The 21,145-nt window shown below is 51.4% G+C and overlaps 1 protein-coding gene across 1 annotated transcript in view; it reads right to left on the minus strand.

The window, feature by feature from the left end:
* Positions 1-21,145, minus strand: part of SMC1A (structural maintenance of chromosomes 1A) — a 68,150-nt gene that overhangs the window by 38,712 nt on the left and 8,293 nt on the right. The window contains exons 4-10 of the mRNA XM_060251915.1: positions 18,382-18,585; positions 15,755-15,993; positions 13,482-13,740; positions 9,474-9,614; positions 6,351-6,433; positions 1,308-1,547; positions 529-685 (exon numbers count right to left, since the gene is read on the minus strand). Coding sequence (XP_060107898.1) covers positions 529-685; positions 1,308-1,547; positions 6,351-6,433; positions 9,474-9,614; positions 13,482-13,740; positions 15,755-15,993; positions 18,382-18,585 — 1,323 coding nt within the window. The remainder of the gene's footprint in view (positions 1-528; positions 686-1,307; positions 1,548-6,350; positions 6,434-9,473; positions 9,615-13,481; positions 13,741-15,754; positions 15,994-18,381; positions 18,586-21,145) is intronic.

The raw sequence follows: 21,145 nt of genomic DNA on the forward strand, positions 1-21,145 counted from the left end.
GCTGGTGGACCTCCTGATGGCCTCTGAGTTTTGGCCACTGTGTGACACAGAGTGTTGGAATGGATGGGCCATTGGCCTGATCCAACATGGCTTCTCTTATGTTCTTACATCTGGGGCACTGATGCTCAATATACTTGGTGCAGGGGGGAGGGGGTAGTGGGAGGACTTCTCGAGTTCCAGCCCCACTGGGGGACCTCCTGATGGCCCCTGGGTTTTGGCCACGGTATGGCACAGAGTGCTGGACTGGATGGGCCATTGGCCTGCTCCAACATGGCTTCTCTTCTGTTTTTATATGGAGCAGAGGTTCATCAGTGGCTCTTAGCCACAGCGTATTGTTGGAACTCTCTGTTTGGGTGATGCTTGTATTCTGGGTGCCGGGGGGGGGGCAACAGTGGGAGGGCTTCTAGTGTCCCTGGCCCCACTTATGGACCTCCTGATGGCCTCTGGGATTTGGCCACCGTGTGACACAAGAGTGTTGGACTGGATGGGCCATTGGCCTGACCCAACACGGCTTCTCTAGGTTCTCACCACCAGGTAGTCGAGCGGCAGGAAGGTCTCGGGCTCCCCCCGCTGCTCCTTGATGTACTGGATGCAGTCCCTGCCCGTCTTCTCCGAGTCGACGATAATGGCGTCCATGTTCTTGCCCAGCACCTTGGTGACGGCGATCTGGTATTTCTTGCGTGGGCTGGCAGAGGGTCAATGAGACGTCCGTACTGCACGAAAGCAAGGGAGCAAATGAGGCAAGGAGGACCCCCACCAGCTCCCTCTCCTTTGGCCTCCCCCTGCTGCTGACCATTTATGGACATTTTGCACATGGTTGGTTCCTAAATGAGGGGTAGGCTTCTCTGATGTTCTTATCAGGGAAGGCCTCAGCCTCTCTGCCCTGTTGTTGGCCCTCCAAAGGAATTGGTTGGCCACTGTGTGAGACAGGAGGCTGGACTAGATGACCACTGTTCTGATACAGCAAAGATCTTTTGACATTCTTATGAAGGCCTCGGCCTTCATGACCTGTTATTGACCCTCCAGAGAAACTGGATGGCCACTGGGTGAGATGGGATGCTGGACTAGATGGACTATTGGTCCAGGTCCAGGTTTAATCCCAGCAACTCCAGCTGAAAGGACCAGGCGGTAGGTGATGGAAAGACCTCTGCCTGAGAACCTGGAGAGCTGCTGCCAGTCTGAGTAGACAATACTGACTCAGATGGACCAAGGGCCCGATTCAGTAGAAGGCAGCTTCATACATTCACATTTCTACTGCAACAGTGCTACTGTTCCACCCCATTTTCTGTTCTCAGGAATGCATTCACGGCGCGACCGTACTGATTACACCACCACGTACCACAGAGCCGGGGTAGAGGCGCTTGATGCTCTCCATGATCTCCGCCTTGCGCTGCTGCCGGCTGTTCTCCTGCCGGTCGATGCGAGCGTCGCCCAGCTGCTCCATCACCTGGTTCAGCTCCTTGTTGATCTCGTCGATCCGGCGCTTGGCCAGCTCCACCTCCTCCGTCAGCTCCCCCTCCAGCTTCTTCTGCTCCTCCAGGGACTGCCTGAGAGAGGGACAGGGAGGAGTCGGGACTCTGTGGCCGAGCACCACATTTTGCGCACCGGAGGAACTATGGTGAGGGCTCCCGGAGCAGTGCTCTTCGACCTGCGGGGCAGAGAGCTCCCCCTGCTGGGCAGTGAACGCCTACAGCAGTGGCTCCCAACCTTTTCAGCACCAGGAACGGTTATAGTGGGAAACAATTTTTCTACGGACCAGTGGGTGGGGGGGGCTGGGGGTTTTGCCGCCCCAAGCTGCCCCCGCACCTGCCCCCCATGAGGGTCTTTAAATGAGGGGACTGGGGCTGCTTCTGCCACCTCCCTGCTAGGCAGTCAGGTGGTGGAAGGCCAATCTGCCTCCCCCCCCCATTTAAAGACCCCCGTCGATCAGCTGATCGTTGGGGGTCTATAAATGAGGGTAGGCTAAGGTTGCAGCAACGCTAACAGCAGCGCCTCTCCCTTTTCTCACAATACAAGAACTCGTGGGGCATTCGACAAAATTGCTGAGCAGTCGGGTTAAAATGGATAAAAGGAAGTCCTTCTTCACCCAAAGAGGATTAACATGTGGAATTCACTGCCACAGGAGGTGGCAGCGGCTACAAGCATAGCAGCTTCAAGAGGGATTGGATAAAAATATGGAGCAGAGGTCAATCAGTGGCTATGAGCCACAAGGCAGTGATGCTCTCTATTCTTGGTGCTTGAGGATGGGACAAAGTGAAAGGGCAACTGGGTTTTTTGGCCGCTGTGTTGACACAGAGTGTTGGACTGGATGGGCCATTGGCCTGATCCATCATGGCTTCTCTTATGTTCTTATGTGACACAGTGTAGGACTGGATGGGCCATTGGCCTGATCCATCATGGCTTCTCTTATGTTCTTATGTGACACAGAGTGTTGGACTGGAGGGGCCATTGGCCTGATCCATCATGGCTTCTCTTACGTTCTTATGTGACACAGAGTGTTGGACTGGATGAGCCATTGGCCTGATCCAACATGGCTTCTCTTATGTTCTTATGTGACACAGTGTTGCACTGGATGGGCCACTGCCTGATCCATCATGGCTTCTCTTATGTTCTTATGTGACACAGAGTGTTGGACTGAGGGGCCATTGGCCGCATCCATCATGGCTTCTCTTATGTTCTTATGTGACACAGAGGGTTGGACTGGATGGGCCATTGGCCGCATCCATCATGGCTTCTCTTATGTTCTTATGTGACACAGAGTGTTGGACTGGAGGGGCATGGCCGCATCCATCATGGCTTCTCTTATGTTCTTATGTGACACAGAGGGTTGGACTGGATGGGGCCATTGCCTGGTCCAACATGGCTTCTCTTATGTTCTTATGTGGCACAGAGTGTTGGACTGGAGGGGTCATTGGCCTGATCCATCATGGCTTCTCTTATGTTCTTATGTGACACAGAGTGTTGGACTGGAGGGGCCATTGGCCGCATCCATCATGGCTTCTCTTATGTTCTTATGTGACACAGAGGGTTGGGACTGGATGGGCCATTGGCCTGATCCATCATGGCTTCTCTTATGTTCTTATGTGACACAGAGTGCTGGACTGGATGAGCCATTGGCCTGATCCAACATGGCTTCTCTTATGTTCTTATGTGACACAGTGTTGCACTGGATGGGCCACTGCCTGATCCATCATGGCTTCTCTTATGTTCTTATGTGACACAGAGTATTGGACTGGATGGGCCATTGGCCGCATCCATCATGGCTTCTCTTATGTTCTTATGTGACACAGAGGGTTGGACTGGATGGGCCATTGGCCGCATCCATCATGGCTTCTCTTATGTTCTTATGTGACACAGAGTGTTGAACTGGAGGGGCCATTAGCCGCATCCATCATGGCTTCTCTTATGTTCTTATGTGACACAGAGGGTTGGACTGGATGGGCCATTGGCCTGGTCCAACATGGCTTCTCTTATGCTCTTATGTGGCACAGAGTGTTGGACTGGAGGGGCCATTGGCCTGATCCATCATGGCTTCTCTTATGTTCTTATGTGACACAGAGTGTTGGACTGGAGGGGCCATTGGCCGCATCCATCATGGCTTCTCTTATGTTCTTATGTGACACAGAGGGTTGGACTGGATGGGCCATTGGCCTGATACATCATGGCTTCTCTTATGTTCTTATGTGACACAGAGTGTTGGACTGGATGGGCCATTGGCCTGATCCATCATGGCTTCTCTTATGTTCTTATGTGACACAGAGTGTTGGACTGGATGAGCCATTGGCCTGATCCATCATGGCTTCTCTTATGTTCTTATGTGACACAGTGTTGGACTGGATGGGCCACTGCCTGATCCATCATGGCTTCTCTTATGTTCTTATGTGACACAGAGTATTGGACTGGATGGGCCATTGGCCGCATCCATCATGGCTTCTCTTATGTTCTTATGTGACACAGAGGGTTGGACTGGATGGGCCATTGGCCGCATCCATCATGGCTTCTCTTATGTTCTTATGTGACACAGAGTGTTGGACTGGAGGGGCCATTGGCCGCATCCATCATGGCTTCTCTTATGTTCTTATGTGACACAGAGGGTTGGACTGGATGGGCCATTGGCCTGGTCCAACATGGCTTCTCTTATGTTCTTATGTGGCACAGAGTGTTGGACTGGAGAGGCCATTGGCCTGATCCATCATGGCTTCTCTTATGTTCTTATGTGACACAGAGTGTTGGACTGGAGGGGCCATTGGCCGCATCCATCATGGCTTCCCTTATGTTCTTATGTGACACAGAGGGTTGGACTGGATGGGCCATTGGCCGCATCCATCATGGCTTCTCTTATGTTCTTATGTGGCACAGAGTGTTGGACTGGAGGGGCCATTGGCCGCATCCATCATGGCTTCTCTTATGTTCTTATGTGACACAGAGGGTTGGACTGGATGGGCCATTGGCCTGGTCCAACATGGCTTCTCTTATGTTCTTATGTGGCACAGAGTGTTGGACTGGAGGGGCCATTGGCCTGATCCATCATGGCTTCTCTTATGTTCTTATGTGACACAGTGTTGGACTGGATGGGCCATTGGCCTGGTCCAACATGGCTTCTCTTATGTTCTTATGTGGCACAGAGTGTTGGACTGGAGGGGCCATTGGCCTGATCCATCATGGCTTCTCTTATGTTCTTATGTGACACAGTGTTGGACTGGAGGGGCCATTGGCCTGATCCAACATGGCTTCTCTTATGTTCTTATGTGACACAGTGTTGGACTGGAGGGGCCATTGGCCTGATCCATCATGGCTTCTCTTATGTTCTTATGTGACACAGAGGGTTGGACTGGATGGGCCATTGGCCTGGTCCAACATGGCTTCTCTTATGTTCTTATGTGACACAGAGTGTTGGACTGGAGGGGCCACTGGCCTGATCCAACATGGCTTCTCTTATGTTCTTATGTGACACAGAGTGTTGGACTGGATGGGCCATTGGCCTGGTCCAACATGGCTTCTCTTATGTTCTTATGTGACACAGAGGGTTGGACTGGAGGGGCCATTGGCCTGATCCATCATGGCTTCTCTTATGTTCTTATGTGACACAGTGTTGGACTGGAGGGGCCATTGGCCTGATCCAACATGGCTTCTCTTATGTTCTTATGTGACACAGTGTTGGACTGGAGGGGCCATTGGCCTGATCCATCATGGCTTCTCTTATGTTCTTATGTGACACAGAGGGTTGGACTGGATGGGCCATTGGCCTGGTCCAACATGGCTTCTCTTATGTTCTTATGTGACACAGAGTGTTGGACTGGGTGGGCCACTGGCCTGATCCAACATGGCTTCTCTTATGTTCTTATGTGACACAGAGTGTTGGACTGGATGGGCCATTGGCCTGGTCCAACATGGCTTCTCTTATGTTCTTATGTGACGCAGAGTGTTGGACTGGATGGGCCACTGGCCTGATCCAACATGGCTTCTCTTATATTCTTATGTGACACAGAGTGTTGGACTGGAGGGGCCATTGGCTGCATCCATCATGGCTTCTCTTATGTTCTTATGTGACACAGAGTGTTGGACTGGATGGGCCATTGTCGTGATCCAACATGGCTTCTCTTATGTTCATCCCTTTCTTATGTGCCCCTGTCTCTCTCTAAGAAAGACAGAGACCTCTTGAAGTTGGGCACTCGGAAAGCTAGCTACAAGAAGATTCCCCTCCCCCCGCAAACCCACTTTGCTCTGCATGCTGTGTTAGGGAAGGGCAGAGGGAAAAAGTGAAAAGACCAGCAGCAATGGTACTATTTGGCAGTGAGCAAAGGGGACATACTTGGGGTCCTCCAATGGAGGGACCATACAGTAGGAAGGGGGGGCATATTTTGAAAGGATGGACCTGCCCCCCCCCCCCTTTAGCTATGGGCCTGGAGCAAACTAACTGATGTGGCAGTCAAATTGCTCACTCACAGCTTTAATGCCAGGCGCTCACAAAGTGGAATTTTTGCTCACAAGACTCCACGCCTTAGAGTGAGCGCGGCACCAGATCTTTCTTTCTTTGCAGGCAGCAGGGCAGTAAGCTAAGGTCAAACTCCACGGCAGGAAGGATTCCTTTAAGACTTCAGAGCCTCTAGCTCCTCCCCTTCCCATCCCATGCCTCAGGCGTGTCAGCAATGTCACATGACTTCCTGTCACGTGCTCGCAGTTCAGTGGGGTTAAAGGTGAACCCTGAGTCTAAGGAGGCTGAAGACCAGGGTCGCTACTAGGAACCCCCAAACTTGATCCAAACTTCCGCAGCTCTTCCCCCCGCGCTGCTCGTGGCAACCGACACCCCCAGTTGCGGCACTGTGAGGACTGCAGCCTCCCCGCCTTACTTGCTAGTGGCGATGTACTCCTCCAGCTTCTCGATCCGCTTCTGGTTTTCCTCGATCTCCCGCAGTTTCTGCTTTATCTTGGCCTGCAGGATGGAACAAAGGAAAGATTCAGTCAACGCCAGGCAGGAAGCTTTGGCTTCCTTTTGGGAGAGCACCCTCTCTGTCAGGAGGGCAAAAGAGGGACCGCAAGAGGCCGCTTCCTCGCTTGGCCTTCAGTTTTATTCGCTGAAAATGTTTTTATACTGTCTTTCCTCCTGACCGGGGTCCACAAGGTGGTGAACTTAAGAAACGTTAACACAGAAATAATTATTATTCTTATCACATGGCATTGAGTGCAAAACAGCCAGGAGATCCTAAGGCTGTCTGGCAGCTGCAAGTTCTAGCTCTTAGCGTCATGCTAGTGGCAAGCTCGACTTGTTCTCAGGCGCTGAGAGAGTTCCGAGAGGACTGTGACTGACCCAAGGTCACCCAGCTGGCTCCCTGTGGAAGAGTGGGGAACGGAACCTGGTTCTCCAGATCAGAGTCCACCGCTCTTAACCCCTGCACCATGCGGGCTCTCAGCAAAACGGTTAAAAAGGCAAATTGCAATGATAAAATTCAATTAAAAACACGTTAACACTAGCAAAGAGATCCAGTAACCATTACTGGGGGCATGTCGGATGAAACAAAAGTCTTTGCCACTGATAGAGGGAGACAGGCAGATCTCCCTGCAGAGGGAGTGGCAAAGTTTTGGTGCCAAGCAGGGCTCTTTTTTGTAATAGAAGCTCCTTTGCATATTAGGCCACACCGCCCTGATGTAGCCAATCCCCCAAGAGCTCACAGGGCTCTTCACACAGGGCCTGCCGTAAGCTCCAGGAGGATTGGCTACGTCAGGGGTGTGTGGCCCAGGGGTGGAATCCTAGCAGAAACTCCTTTGCATATGAGGCCACACCTCCCTGATGTAGCCAACCCTCTAAGAGCTTACAGGGTTCTTTTTCCAGGGCCTATTGTCAGCTCCTGGAGGATTGGCTACATCAGGGGTGTGTGGCCCAGGGGTGGAATTCTAGCAGAAGCCCCTTTGCATATGAGGCCACACCTCCCTGATGTAGCCAACCCTCCAAGAGCTTACAGGGTTCTTCTTCCAGGGCCTATTGTCAGCTCCTGGAGGATTGGCTACATCAGGGGTGTGTGGCCCAAGGGCGGAATTCTAGCAGAAACTCCTTTGCATATTAGGCCACACCTCCCTGATGTAGCCAATCCTCCAAGAGCTGACAGGGTTCTTCTTACAGGGCCTACTATAAGCTCCAGGAGGATTGGCTACATCGTGTGTGTGTGTGTGTGTGGCCTAATATGCAAAGGAGTTCCTGCTACAATAAAAAGCCCTACCAACTAGAATCCTGCCCCATTTCAGTCTCAAGGTGTCTCTGACCTCTAACTTGCCTCTTAGAAACATTCCAAATTCTATAGAATACATATGCAAGCGTGCAGCTACTATTCTGGCCCTCTGCTTGTTCCCTGCCCCAAATCTTCTCCCAGGTGACTTATCGGGCAGTGCAAGATGGGACAGAGTAAAGAAGGAGGCTGAAGCCGACCAGGAGTGGGGGAACAGACTCCTTCCTCTTTGAAGAGGGGAGTACAAACTAGAGGGGCAGCAGACAGCTCCCTGACACAAAAGGGGACCTTGAACAATCCTTCAGATATTTCTGAAAGACGATCAAGTTGGCTATGGGATTAGGAACTCAGCCAACTCAGACCTGCTTTCATTTCATCAGAAGGGCAAAGTCTGTAGCTCTTGCGGGTACAAAAACAGACAAGCACTTCAAAACCCAATGCAGCAGCCGAATAAGACTCCCAGCGCTCGGGAGCAGGGATTCAGCACCCTGGAGAGTTCCCGATGCAGGAGCGCAAGGTGCTTTTCTATTGATTCATTTTTATCCCACCCCATTCCGTAAGAAGCTGAGGACGGCCTATAAGTATCTCCCTTCCCTGCGAGGAACATTCCTGCGGGGAAGGTGAGGACGGCCAAAGACTCAGGACAGAATGGTAATTGCAGCCTAATACTCAAAGTGCGATACATACTATGGGCTTATTCTTTCAAACTGCATAAGTGCAGGGCTGGCAGAACTCACACTTTTCTAGATGCAGAAAAGTCCCCACAGTCTTCTGCATGGGGAATGCCGGCTAAGCTGTGAAAGAGGTGGAGGGCCTGCTCTAAGTCAGGGGTGGCCAAACTTGCTTAACGTAAGAGCCACGCACAATAGATATCAGATGCTTGAAAGCCGCAAAACATGAATGCCAGATGTTTGAGAGAAGGAAGGAAGGAAGGAAGGAAGGAAGGAAGGAAGGAAGGAAGGAAGGAAGGAAGGAAGGAAGGAAGGAAGGAAGGAAGGAAGGAAGGAAGGAAGGAAGGGAGGAAGGGAGGAAGGGAGGAAGGGAGGGAGAGAGGAAAGGAGGGAGGGAGGAAGGGAAGAAGGGAGGGAGAGAGGAAGGAAGGAAGGAAAGAAGGGAGGGAGGAAGGAAGGAAGGAAGGGAGAGAGGGAGGGAGGAAGGAAGGGAGAGAGGAAGGAAAGGAGGGAGGGAGGGAAGAAGGAAGGAAGGAAGGAAGGAAGGAAGGAAGGAAGGAAGGAAGGAAGGAAGGAAGGAAGGAAGGAAGGAAGGAAAATAAATGGGAGGTAAGGAAAGGTAGAATGAAAGCAGCTTTAAGTGCATTCTCCAAGCCACCAGCTGGTTTGTCTTGGAGAAGTGATTTGAAGATACAAATGCCTTCTGCAAGCCAGCCAACAGGACAGTTCAAGAGCCACACACTATGTGTGAAAGAGCCACATGTGGCTCCTGAGTCAGTTCCTTTGGAGGGCCAACAACAGCGCAGAGAGGCTGAGGCCTTCCTCCGATAAGAACATCAGAGGAGCCTACCCCTCATTTAGACCAATAGTCCATCTAGTCCAGTCCCCTGTCTCCAGTTCCTCTGGAGGGCCAACAACAGGGCAGAGAGGCCGAGGCCTTCCCCTGAGAAGAACATCTGAAGAGCCCTGCTAGGTCAGATCAGTGAGGGTCCATCCAGTCCAGCATCCTGCCTCATACAGTGGCCAACTAGTTTGGCCACCCCTGCTATAAGTCAACGAAGACAGCCAAGGAAACGCTCACCTCAGTTTCTACTTTCTTCCTCTCCTCCAGATCCAGCCGGTCTTGATCCGCCTTCTGGTCGCGATTGAACTTCTCCAACTCCTGCGCCAGGGTGGCTGCTCTCTTGCTGGCCTCCTCCTTCAGCCGGTGGTATTTCTTCACCTGTTTGGGGAAAGGGGGCAGAATGAACTGGTGGGCATTCCCCTCACCGCACGGTGAGTCTGACAGCAGGGGCCATCCATTGATGACATGTGACATCCGGGGGGAACCAGGAGTGACGTCACGCCTGTCTCTCAGGCAGGGGGCCGTTTTGTAGAAAAATAGGTGGTGGAACTCATTAGCATAACTCATTACCATATGCTGCCACCACCCTATCAACCTGATGCAAGAAAGGAGAGCCCCTAGCAAGCGAGGCCTGCTTGGGCTGGCTAGAGGTCCAGCCCAAGCAGGTCTTGATCCCCTGGGGCTCTCCTGGGCTGCCCCTGCATTCAAAAGGCCAACAAGCCACCCGCCTGTCAAGTCCCTTATTTACTCCTGTGGTCTGTTATGTGTCTCTCATGGAATGTGTGCTTAGAATGCAACTGTGAGAAATGAAACCTAAATCCGTGCCCACTTCAAGGCCAACGACTCCCTCCTTAGGACGCCCTTACCTCTTTTTGTACCTCGCTAGGATTGTTGATATAACTGTTTAGCCCCTGGAGTTTGAAATGCTTACGCTATTACTGCCCATATCAGGGGTGGCCAAGGGTAGCTCTCCAGATGTTTTCCTGCTGCCAACTTTTTGCCTCCATGGCCAATGGCTGGGGCTGATGGGAGTTGTAGGCAAAAAAACATCTGGAGAGCTACCCTTGGCCACCCCTGGCCTACATAACCTGTGCCATTTCTTAACTAGGTCGGTTGCTTCACTGACCCAGAGTCTGAAGTATACCGTGTTGCCGTCCATTAAAATGCTTCTTTGAAATCACAAAGAGCCTCTTTTATTTAAGGGACTTGGGGACTTGACACCGCCGCCCAAAATCACCTAAGAAGTGGAGAAAGGGCAGTGCGGGCTTCTCCAGGGGTTAATGAGGGCCGCTGGGGGTGGGGCAAAGCTGCTGGTGGCTGCCCACTCTCCTAATCCAGGGCTTGTTATGCAGCTGCACCTCCTATTCAGTGGACAGGGTAGGTGGGGAGGAGGAGGGGGAACCCTCAGAAAGGTTCAGGAGGTGTGCTCCTGTGAGCATAACTCATTAGCATATGCCGCTCCCCCCAGCCAAAAGCAACCTGATGCAAGAAAGGAGAGCCCTGGGCGAGCGAGGTCTGCTTGGGCTGGCTAGAGATCCAGCCAGCCTAAGCAGGCCTCACTTGTCCGGGGCTCTCCTAGGCTGTCCCCCTGCAGTCAAAAGGCCAGCAAACTGTCTGCCACCCAAAATCACATCAGAAGTGGAGAAGCCCTGGTGGCAAAGCCCTGGTGGCTGGCTGGCTGCCTGCTCTCCTAATCCAGGGCTTGTTATGCAGCTGCACCTACTATTCAGTGGACAAGGGAGGTGGGGAGGAGGAGGGGGAACCAGCAGCTTGGCAAGGAATGGCTGCTCCCGGCATGTGCCTAGGCCTGGGGTCCCCAAACTTTTCAAGGGCACCTTCGGAATTCTGACACAGCATCAGGGCTCTTTTTTCTAGCAGGAGCTCCTCTGCATATTAGGCCACACCCCCCTGATGTTGTCAATCCTTCCAGAGCTTACAGGGCTCTTAGCACAGGGCCTACAGTAAGCTCAAGGAGGATCGGCTGCATCAGGGGGTGTGGCCTAATATGCAAAGGAGCTCTCCTAGAATTCCACCCCTGCCTATTAGGCCACGCCCCCCTGATGCAGCCAATCCTCCAAGAGCTTACAGGGCTCTTAGCACAGGGCCTACAGTAAGCTCAAAAAGGATCGGTTGCATCAAGGGGTGTGGCCTAATATGCAAAGGAGCTCTCCTAGAATTCCACCCCTGCATATTAGGCCACACACCCCTGGTGTAGCTGATCCTCCTGGAACTTACAATAGGCCCAGTGCTAGAGCCCTGGAAGCACTTGGAGGATTGGCTGCATCGGGGGAAAAGTCCCCTGTGCAAGCACCAGTCGTTTCAGACTTTGGGGTGACGTTGCTTTCACAACATTTTCACGGCAGACTTTTAACAGGGTGGTTTGCCATGGCCTTCTCCGGTTATCTACACTTTCCCCCCCAGCAACCTGGGTCTTCATTCGACTGACCTCGGAAGGATGGAAGGCTGAGTCAACATTGGGGGGTGGGGGGGTCGCATGGCCTAATATGCAGAGGAGCCCCTGCTAGAAACAGAGCCCTGCACAGCATTATGGGAGAAACTACGAAATGGAGGTGGACTCAAAAGCAAAAATGGTTGCCGCAAGAAGCACAGCCAACAACAGAATGCCAAGGAGGTTACGCCTCACGCTAACGGTAACTTCAATACTTCAAGCTGAAGCTCGGTTTAACAGGATGCCTTTTTAAAATGAACGTCGGGTTCCAAAATATATCCTGACAAACAGACGCACACAGTAAGGCAGTGAAGATCCTTGTGCTGGGAGAACAAACTGTTGCTGAAGCAACTTTTCAAATATCTGCACAGTCAATCCGATCTCCCAGGGGCCAATCAGAAGACCTGCTGGGCAAAAGCCTCCACTGGGCCCCGCCCACTTTCTAAGAACTCTCAACAGTCACCGTGTTGGGGAGCCTTGGGCTAGGATGCTCAGCTGCCAAACACCGTGTTAGTCAGCTCTTTATATCCTTTCTGTCCTGGACCGCGGAGGATCACAGAGTTGCAAGGGACCCTCCAGGGTCATCTATAGTCTAACCTCTGGCGCAATGCAGGAAACTCTATCTGTTTCACTTTCTAATGTAGTCCTCATTTTGATATGGTTGAATTTATAGCAGCGAACTATTTAGCCAACTATATAGTAGCAAATTGTATAGCAGCAAACCTATAGGCTGTAAACTTGTTAAAACTAAGAGTACTTTTATGTATTCTAATGATGCAGGAAAAAAATGACGTTGACTCTATTTTACTTTTACTCCTTTCCTCTTCTCACTTCTGTATTCCCTTACCCCTCTCCTTTTCAACATTTCAATAAAATATGTATCGGGGTGGCCGACAGTAGCTCTCCAGATGTTTTTTACCTACACTGTCGTCTGATGACGTCTGCTTAGGGCAGGGGTCCTCAACCTATGGCCCGTGGGCCAAATGCGGCCCGCTGAGGACGTTTATGCGGCCCGCCGGGTTATGGCAAAATCAGACCGGAAGTGACGTTCGACCTAAACTTGCGTTAGCAACGCACACTTCCGGCACTGGGCTGAGGCGGCGGAGACAGAGTATGAGGTGATACCGAGGTGAGGTGAGTTCCCAGGCCGGGGTGTGTGGTGTGGGGAAGGGAGAGAGATGCAGAAGACGGAGAACTGACGGCCCGCGGCCTTGTACAGTAACGGCAGTCCGGCCCTCCAACAGTCTGAGGGACAGTGAACTGGCCCCCTATTTAAAAAGGTTGAGGACCCCTGGCTTAGGGCATATGAAAGCTTGCATTCTGAATAAAACTTTAGTTGGTCTTAAAGGTGCAACTTGTCTACTGCTTTGCTCTATTGGAGGGGTGGCCAAGGGTAGCTCTCCAGATATTTTTTGCCTACAACTCCCATCACCCCCAGCCATTGGCCATGCTGGCTGGGGCTGATGGGAGTTGCAGGCAAAGAACATCTGGAGAGCTACCCTTGGCCACCCCGATATATATAATCACAACGCAGGAAACTCACAAATACCTCTCCTCCCTCCACAAACACACCCAGTGACCCCTGCTCCATGCCCAGAAGATGGCAAAAAATCTCCATGGTCCCTGGCCAAACTGGCCTGGAGAAAAACTGCTGACCGACTCCAAAGTGTCCATCAGCATTTCCCTGGGCGAGTAAGAAAGGGTCACGAGAACTAAGCACAGGACACACCCTCCTGTCTGCATGAGCTCTGGCTAGTGTCAGAGACGAGAGCCTCCCAGGTGAGCGTGGGCCATACCTGGTTCTCTTCCAGCGTGAGGTCCCGGCCTTGGCTCTGGCTCTCCTCTTCCATGCGCTCCTCGAACTCCTGCCGGGCCTTCTCCACAGACAGCATCTCCTTCTCCAGCTCGTCCATGTCGCCCTTGCGCTTCTTGTACTGCTTCTGGGCATTCTGGAGGGACTTTTTGGCTGCTTCCAGCTTTTTGATCTTGTGGGATGTGTTCTCTTTGGCCTTGATGTACTGGGGGCGCTTCTGGTTCAGCTCCGAATCCTTCTCCCTGCAGAAAACAGCGTGGGTTTTCAGTTCAGTTTGGTGTAGTGGTTAAGTGTGCGGACTCTTATCTGGGAGAAGCGGGTTTGATTCCCCACTCCTCCGCTTGCAGCTGCTGGAATGGCCTTGGGTCAGCTATAGCTCTCGCAGAGCTGTCCTTGAAAGGGCAGCTTCTGGGAGAGCTCTCTCAGCCCCACCCACCTCACAGGGTGTCTGTTGTGGGGGGTGGGAAGGGAAAGGAGATTGTAAGTTGCTCTGAGACTCTGATATTCAGAGTGAAGGGCGGGGTATAAATCCAATATTATCTCCTCTCCTTCTCTTTCTTGAAAGGGCAGCTGCTATAAGAGCTCTCAGCCCCACCTACGTCACAGGGTGTGTTGTCGGGGATGGGGTGGGGATGGGGGGAGGTAAAGGAGATTGTCAGCCGCTCTGAGACTCAGAGTATAGGACGGGATATAAATCCAATATCTTCTTCATTCCGTGTTCCAAATATAATCTCATTCAAATTCCAAGCCTTTTAAAGATTATGTCTTTTTGGTACTATACACAATGGACATCTATAATGCTGCTGCCCCCCAAAATCCAGCCATTGTGCTGGAAGCAATGCATTCAAATAGGCTCCTATGTACATTGTTGACTTTCAGGTCCAAAAATCCTCTTTTGGGACATAAATACTTCAGAAAATTAAGTCCCTGCAGTGAACCACTATGCCAAACTGGCTCTTTCTCTCAGCTTCCAAGATCTGACGAGATCAGGCTAGCCTGGGCCGCCTGGGTCAGGACTCCATAGGGCAGGGGTGTCAAAGGGCTGGATCAAGCCCTCGGAAGGCTATCAGGCCCACAAGCAAGTCTGCTTCTTTCTCCCTCTCCCTCGTTTCCTTCGATTATCAGCGACTGTTAAATCAAATATTGCAAAAGTGCCAATCTTTTAAGCACGTTTTAAGTTTAAAAAGAAAAAAACTTGGTGTTTGTCCATGTCCTTTATAAAGTTTATCTCTCTGCTAACTGGCATTCCATTTTATGGCACACGTGGCCCAGCCCAACGAGGTCTCATTTAAGTCAGATCCGGCCCTCATAACACATGAGTTCGACACCCCTGAATAAGCAGGGCATTTTTTTCCAGCAGGAACGCAGCTCCGGCTGGCTTGGTATCAGGGGGTGTGGCCTAATCTGTAAATGAATTCCTGCTGGGCTTTCCCTACAAAATAACCCCTTGCAAAAAAATGGTGATGTCAGGGGGTGTGGCCTAATATGCAAATGAATTTGTGCTGGGCTTTTCCTACAAAATAAGCCCTGCGCAAAACAATGGTGATGTCAGGGGGTGTGGCCTGATACGCAAATGAATTCCTGCTGGGCTTTCCCTACAAAATAAGCCATGCGCAAAACAATGGTGATGTCAGGGGGTGTGGCCTGATATGCAAATGAATTCCTGCTGGGCATTTCCTACAAAATAAGCCCTGTGCAAAACAATGGTGATGTCTGGGGGTGTGGCCTGATACGCAAATGAATTCCTGCTGGGCATTTCCTACAAGATAAGCCCTGTGCAAAACAATGGTGATGTCTGGGGGTGTGGCCTGATACGCAAATGAATTCCTGCTGGGCATTTCCTACAAGATAAGCCCTGTGCAAAACAATGCTGATGTCAGGGGGTGTGGCCTGATACGCAAATGAATTCCTGCTGGGCTTTCCCTACAAAATAAGCCATGCGCAAAACAATGGTGATGTCAGGGGGTGTGGCCTGATATGCAAATGAATTCCTGCTGGGCATTTCCTACAAAATAAGCCCTGTGCGAAACAATGGTGATGTCTGGGGGTGTGGCCTGATATGCAAATGAATTCCTGCTGGGCATTTCCTACAAAATAAGCCCTGTGCAAAACAATGGTGATGTCGGAGGGGTGTCCCTTAATATACAAATGAATTCGTACTGGTCTTTTCTACCAAAAAAGCCATGGGGATAAGTATTGGTGGGGAGGTGGGGGTTTGAATGCTGAGCCCGGAGCCCCGCCCTTCCCCCCACTCACTTGATCTCCTTCTCGATCTGCTGCTGCTCCCGCATCACTTTGCCCAGCTCCTTCTTCTTGTCCTTCAGCTCGTCCTCCACCTTGTCCATCCGCTTCTTGTCCTTGTCGATCTCCTTGTTCTTGGAGCCGAGCTCCTTGTTCAGCTTCTCGATCTCCGCCTCGTTGTGGTACAGCTTGAAGAGCTGCAGCTGCACCTGGGCCCGCACCACCTCGTCCTTCAGGCGCTGGTACCGGTCCGCCTGCCCCGCAAAGGAGTAGAGCGTCAAGTGCTGGCCGCGGCCCCCAAACCCCAGAAGCAACCCAAAAGGCATAAGCTGGCCCAGAACCGTGGAGGAAATCTCCTTCCAACAACAGGCTGAGATAAGAGTCACGAAGGAGAGGTCTATCAGTGGTTATTAGCCATGGGGTCTGAGGGCCTCAGCCTCCCTGCCCTGTTGTTGGCCCTTCTGAGGAAATGGTTGGCCCCTGTGAGAAACAGGATGGTAAACTAGATGGACCCTCACTGGTCTGACCCAGCAGGGCTCTTCTGATGTTCTTCTCAGGGGAAGGCCTCTGCCTCCCTTCCCTGCTGCTGGCCCTTCAGAGGAACTGGTTGGCTGCTGTGTGAGACAGGAGGCTGGACTAGGTGGACCCTCACTGATCTGACCCAGCAGGTCTCTTCTGATGTTCTTCTCAGGGGAAGGCCTCAGCCTCTCTGCCCTGTTGCTGGCCCTCTAGAGGAACTGGTTGGCCACTGTGTGTGACAGGAGGCTGGACTAGATGGACCCTCCCTGGTCTGATCCAGCAGGGCTCTTCTGAGGTTCTTCTCAGGGGAAGGCCTCAGCCTCTCTGCCCTGTTGCTGGCCCTCTAGAGGAACTGGTTGGCCACTGTGTGTGACAGGAGGCTGGACTAGATGGACCCTCCCTGGTCTGACCCAGCAGGGCTCTTCTGAGGTTCTTCTCAGGGGAAGGCCTCAGCCTCTCTGCCCTGTTGCTGGCCCTCTAGAGGAACTGGTTGGCCACTGTGTGTGACAGGAGGCTGGACTAGATGGACCCTCCCTGGTCTGATCCAGCAGGGCTCTTCTGAGGTTCTTCTCAGGGGAAGGCCTCAGCCTCTCTGCCCTGTTGTTGGTCCTCCAGAGGAACTGTTTGCCTACTGTGTGAGATGGGATGCTGGACTACATGGACTACTGGTCTAATCAAACAAAGCTCTTCTGATGTTCTTATGAAGGCCTTCCCCTCTCTGCCCTGTTGTTGGCCCTCCAGAGGAACTGGTTGACCACTGTGTGAAACAGAAGGCTGGACTAGATGGACCCTCGCTGGTTTGACCCAGCAGGGCTCTTCTGATGCTCTTCTCAGGGGAAGGCCTCGGCCTCTCTGCCCTGTTATTGGCCCTCCAGAGGAACTGGCTGGCCGCTGTGTGAGACAGGAGGCTGGACTAGATGGACCCTCCCTGGTCTGACCCAGCAGGGCTCTTCTGATGTTCTTCTCAGGGGAAGGCCTCTGCCTCTCTGCCCTGTTGTTGGTCCTCCAGAGGAACTGTTTGCCTACTGTGTGAGATGGGATGCTGGACTACATGGACTATTGGTCTAATCAAACAAAGCTCTTCTGATGTTCTTATGAAGGCCTTCCCCTCTCTGCCCTGTTGTTGGCCCTCCAGAGGAACTGGTTGACCACTGTGTGAAACAGGAGGCTGGACTAGATGGACCCTCGCTGGTTTGACCCAGCAGGGCTCTTCTGATGCTCTTCTCAGGGGAAGGCCTCGGCCTCTCTGCCCTGTTATTGGCCCTCCAGAGGAACTGGCTGGCCGCTGTGTGAGACAGGAGGCTGGACTAGATGGACCCTCCGTGGTCTGATCCAGCAGGGTTCTTCTGATGTTCTTCTCAGGGGAAGGCCCTGGCCTCTCTGCCCTGTTGCTGGCCCTCCAGAGGAACTGGCTAGGCCCCTGTGTGAGACAGGAGGCTGGACTAGGTGGACCCTCACTGATCTGACCCAGCAGGGCTCTTCTGATGCTCTTCTCAGGGGAAGGCCTCAGCCTCTCTGCCCTGTTGCTGGCCCTCCAGAGGAACTGGGTGGCCACTGTGTGAGACAGGAGGCTGGACTGGATGGACCCTCCCTGGTCTGACCCAGCAGGGCTCTTGTGATGTTCATCTCAGGGGAAGGTCTTGGCCTCTCTGCCCTGTTGTTGGCCCTCCAGAGGAACTGGTTGGCCACAGTGTGAGTCAGGATGCTGGACCACATATTTAAGAGAACAGAATAAAACTATCAGGAAAAAAATTAAAATACTTGCAAATAAACTGCAATCAACCAACTTCTATTAGCCAGGATAGCTTAATGGGGTTTCCACGTACAGAAATAGTAACACACTGAAGTTCAGCGGCTGGAGTAAATCAGGACTTGCTCATACATACACACAAATCGGCCTTAACGCACACTGGTTTTTTACATCAATGGGGTAGAAATGGAATCCTGGGTTACAAAGGCCTTTGCTGTTACCCAGCAAAAAGACAAACCTGATTTTATATTTGCCCTTCTCTGGTTGCTAAATATTTCAGTGAGACCCTAAGAGCCCAAGGTTCTCCCCTACTGCTCCCCCCAAACCTGGGCCACATTGTATCTCTCCCCCCCCCCGCCCCCGCTCCTGTCACCTCTTCTTTCTCCTGCTTGGCCTCCTTGCGCTCGGCCGCGATGTTCTTCTTGCGGTGGTAGTTGAACTGGGTGTCCTCCTCCGCCTTCACCATCTCCTTCTTCCGCTTGTCGTACTCCTGGGCCAGCTCGCCTGAGCGGCTGATCTCCTCGAAGAGGGCTGTGCGCTCCTTGGGGTTCTTCATGGCAATCGACTCCACCGCGCCCTGGGAAGAAAAGCAAGCCAATTCAGAGCAGGCCACCGAGCCTCCTGTGACTGACTTAAGAACTTAGCCTGAGAGCTGGGCTTGAAGCTTTCGCCTGGAACGTTGCCCTAGCGACAAAAAAGTAACAAAAAGAAGCTTGCTTAGCAGAAAAACACCTCAGGAGTTGTCTTAGCTGGGGAGTCTTCCAAGTTAGGTCTTCAGAAAAGGAGTCTGAAGTGAAGACTGTGGGCTAAGGCTGGTCAGTTGTGAAGGCAACTGGAGAAAGGGCTGAGAACAGCCAGTGAGGCTGGGCTCCTTGTGGAAGACAAAGCTGTGTGTGGCTGGGTGAGAGTTTTTGGTCAGAAGGGGGCACAACCAAGCCCTTCTGTGAAGGAAACTCTCTGAGGGAGATCTGCCAGCACATCAGGCAGTCTCCTGGGTACAAACTAAGATCACTAAAAGACACACTAAAGGGAGAACTGGATTCTGGTTATCCAGTAAACTAATAAAGGCTGAGACACACCAGGTGTGAGTCCTGGAGGCTAGTGTGGAGTGTCTGTGAGGGAGAATTAACTGGCACCAGTCAGGAGTTCTGTGTGTGCGCGAAGAGTGAGTCAGTTTGTTAATTTTATGATTTTAAGTAGCCAGAGAACAGGGCTATCTGAATGGGAGTGAGGAACATTCTAAGCACCCAAAAGGTACAGCCTGCCTGAAGTAGAATTCAGTTGAATTCTGAAGCCTACCTGTTTATTGTTTTTGAAAAGATCTTCTGCCAGTGTTATTTGTTATATTTTACCTCAGCCTGATAAAATCTCTACTCTCAGTAATTGATTTATTCTGCCATCCATCTGCCAACTAATTTGCCTTCTGAATATTGAACAGTTATAATCAATATTATTTTAGCCCACTCCCTTGCCTTTTGTTATCTAATAAATATTTCTGTGGTTTAGAATTTTAAAACGGTTTGGTGCCTAATTTAGAGAAGTCTGACAGGATTTTTGTGAGTTTCACTGAGGGACTGAGGGAAGGTGACGGAGGAGGGGGGGAATTTAAAGTGGTCACCCTCCCAAGCAGGCACCACTATGGCTGACCCAAGGCCTTATTTTTTCTTTCTGCATATTTTTTAATTTTCTCAATAAGAACATAAGAACATAAGAGAAGCCATGTTGGATCAGGCCAACGGCCCATCAAGTCCAACACTCTGTGTCACACAGTGGCAAAAAATGTTATATACACACATACACTGTGGCTAATAGCCACTGGTGGACCTGTGCTCCATACACTGTGGCTAATAGCCACTGATGGACCTGTGCTCCATATTTTTATCTAAACCCCTCTTGAAGGTGGCTATACTTGTGGCCGCCACCACCTCCTGTGGCAGTGAATTCCACATGTTAATCACCCTTTGGGTGAAGAAGTACTTCCTTTTATCCGTCTTAACCTGTCTGCTCAGCAATTTCATCGAATGCCCACGAGTTCTTGTATTGTGAGAAAGGGAGAAAAGTACTTCTTTCTCTACTTTCTCCATTCCATGCATTATCTTGTAAACCTCTATCATGTCACCCCGCAGTCGACATTTCTCCAAGCTAAAGAGTCCCAAGCGTTTCAACCTTTCTTCATAGGGAAAGTGCTCCAGCCCTTTAATCATTCTAGTTGCCCTTCTCTGCACCTTCTCTAAAGCTATAATATCCTTTTTGAGGTGCGGCGACCAGAACTGCACACAGTACTCCAAATGAGACCGCACCATCGATTTATACAGGGGCATTATGATACTGGCTGATTTGTTTTCAATTCCCTTCCTAATAATTCCCAGCATGGCATTGGCCTTTTTTATTGCAAACGCACACTGTCTTGACACTTTCAGTGAGTTATCTATCATGACCCCAAGATCTCTCTCTTGATCAGTCTCTGCCAGTTCACACCCCATCAACTTGTATTTGTAGCTGGGATTCTTAGCCCCAATGTGCATTACTTTGCACTTGGCCACATTGAACCGCATCTGCCACGTTGACGCCCACTCACCCAGCCTCAACAGATCCCTTTGGAGTTCCTCACAATCCTCTCTGGTTCTCACCACCCTGAACAATTTAGTGTCATCCGCAAACTTGGCCACTTCACTGCTCACTCCGAACTCTAAATCATTTATGAACAAGTTAAAAAGCATGGGACCCAGTACCGAGCCCTGCGGCACCCCACTGCTTACTGTCCTCCACTGCGAAGACTGCCCATTTATACTCACTCTCTGCTTCCTATTACTCAGCCAGTTTTTGATCCACAAGAGGACCTGTCCTTTTACTCCATGATTCTCAAGCTTTCTAAGGAGCCTTTGATGAGGAACTTTATCAAAAGCTTTCTGGAAGTCAAGGTAAACAACATCTATCGGGTCTCCTTTGTCCACATGTTTGTTCACCCCCTCAAAGAAATGCAACAGGTTAGTGAGGCAAGATCTTCCCTTGCAGAACCCATGCTGAGTCTTCCTCAATAACCCGTGTTCATCAATGTGCCTACTCATTCTGTCCTTGATAATGGTTTCTACCAACTTTCCCGGTATTGAAGTCAGACTGACTGGCCTGTAGTTTCC

The sequence above is a fragment of the Heteronotia binoei genome, chromosome 13 (assembly GCF_032191835.1).
Source record: "Heteronotia binoei isolate CCM8104 ecotype False Entrance Well chromosome 13, APGP_CSIRO_Hbin_v1, whole genome shotgun sequence".
Classification (NCBI taxonomy): Eukaryota; Metazoa; Chordata; class Lepidosauria; order Squamata; family Gekkonidae; genus Heteronotia; species Heteronotia binoei.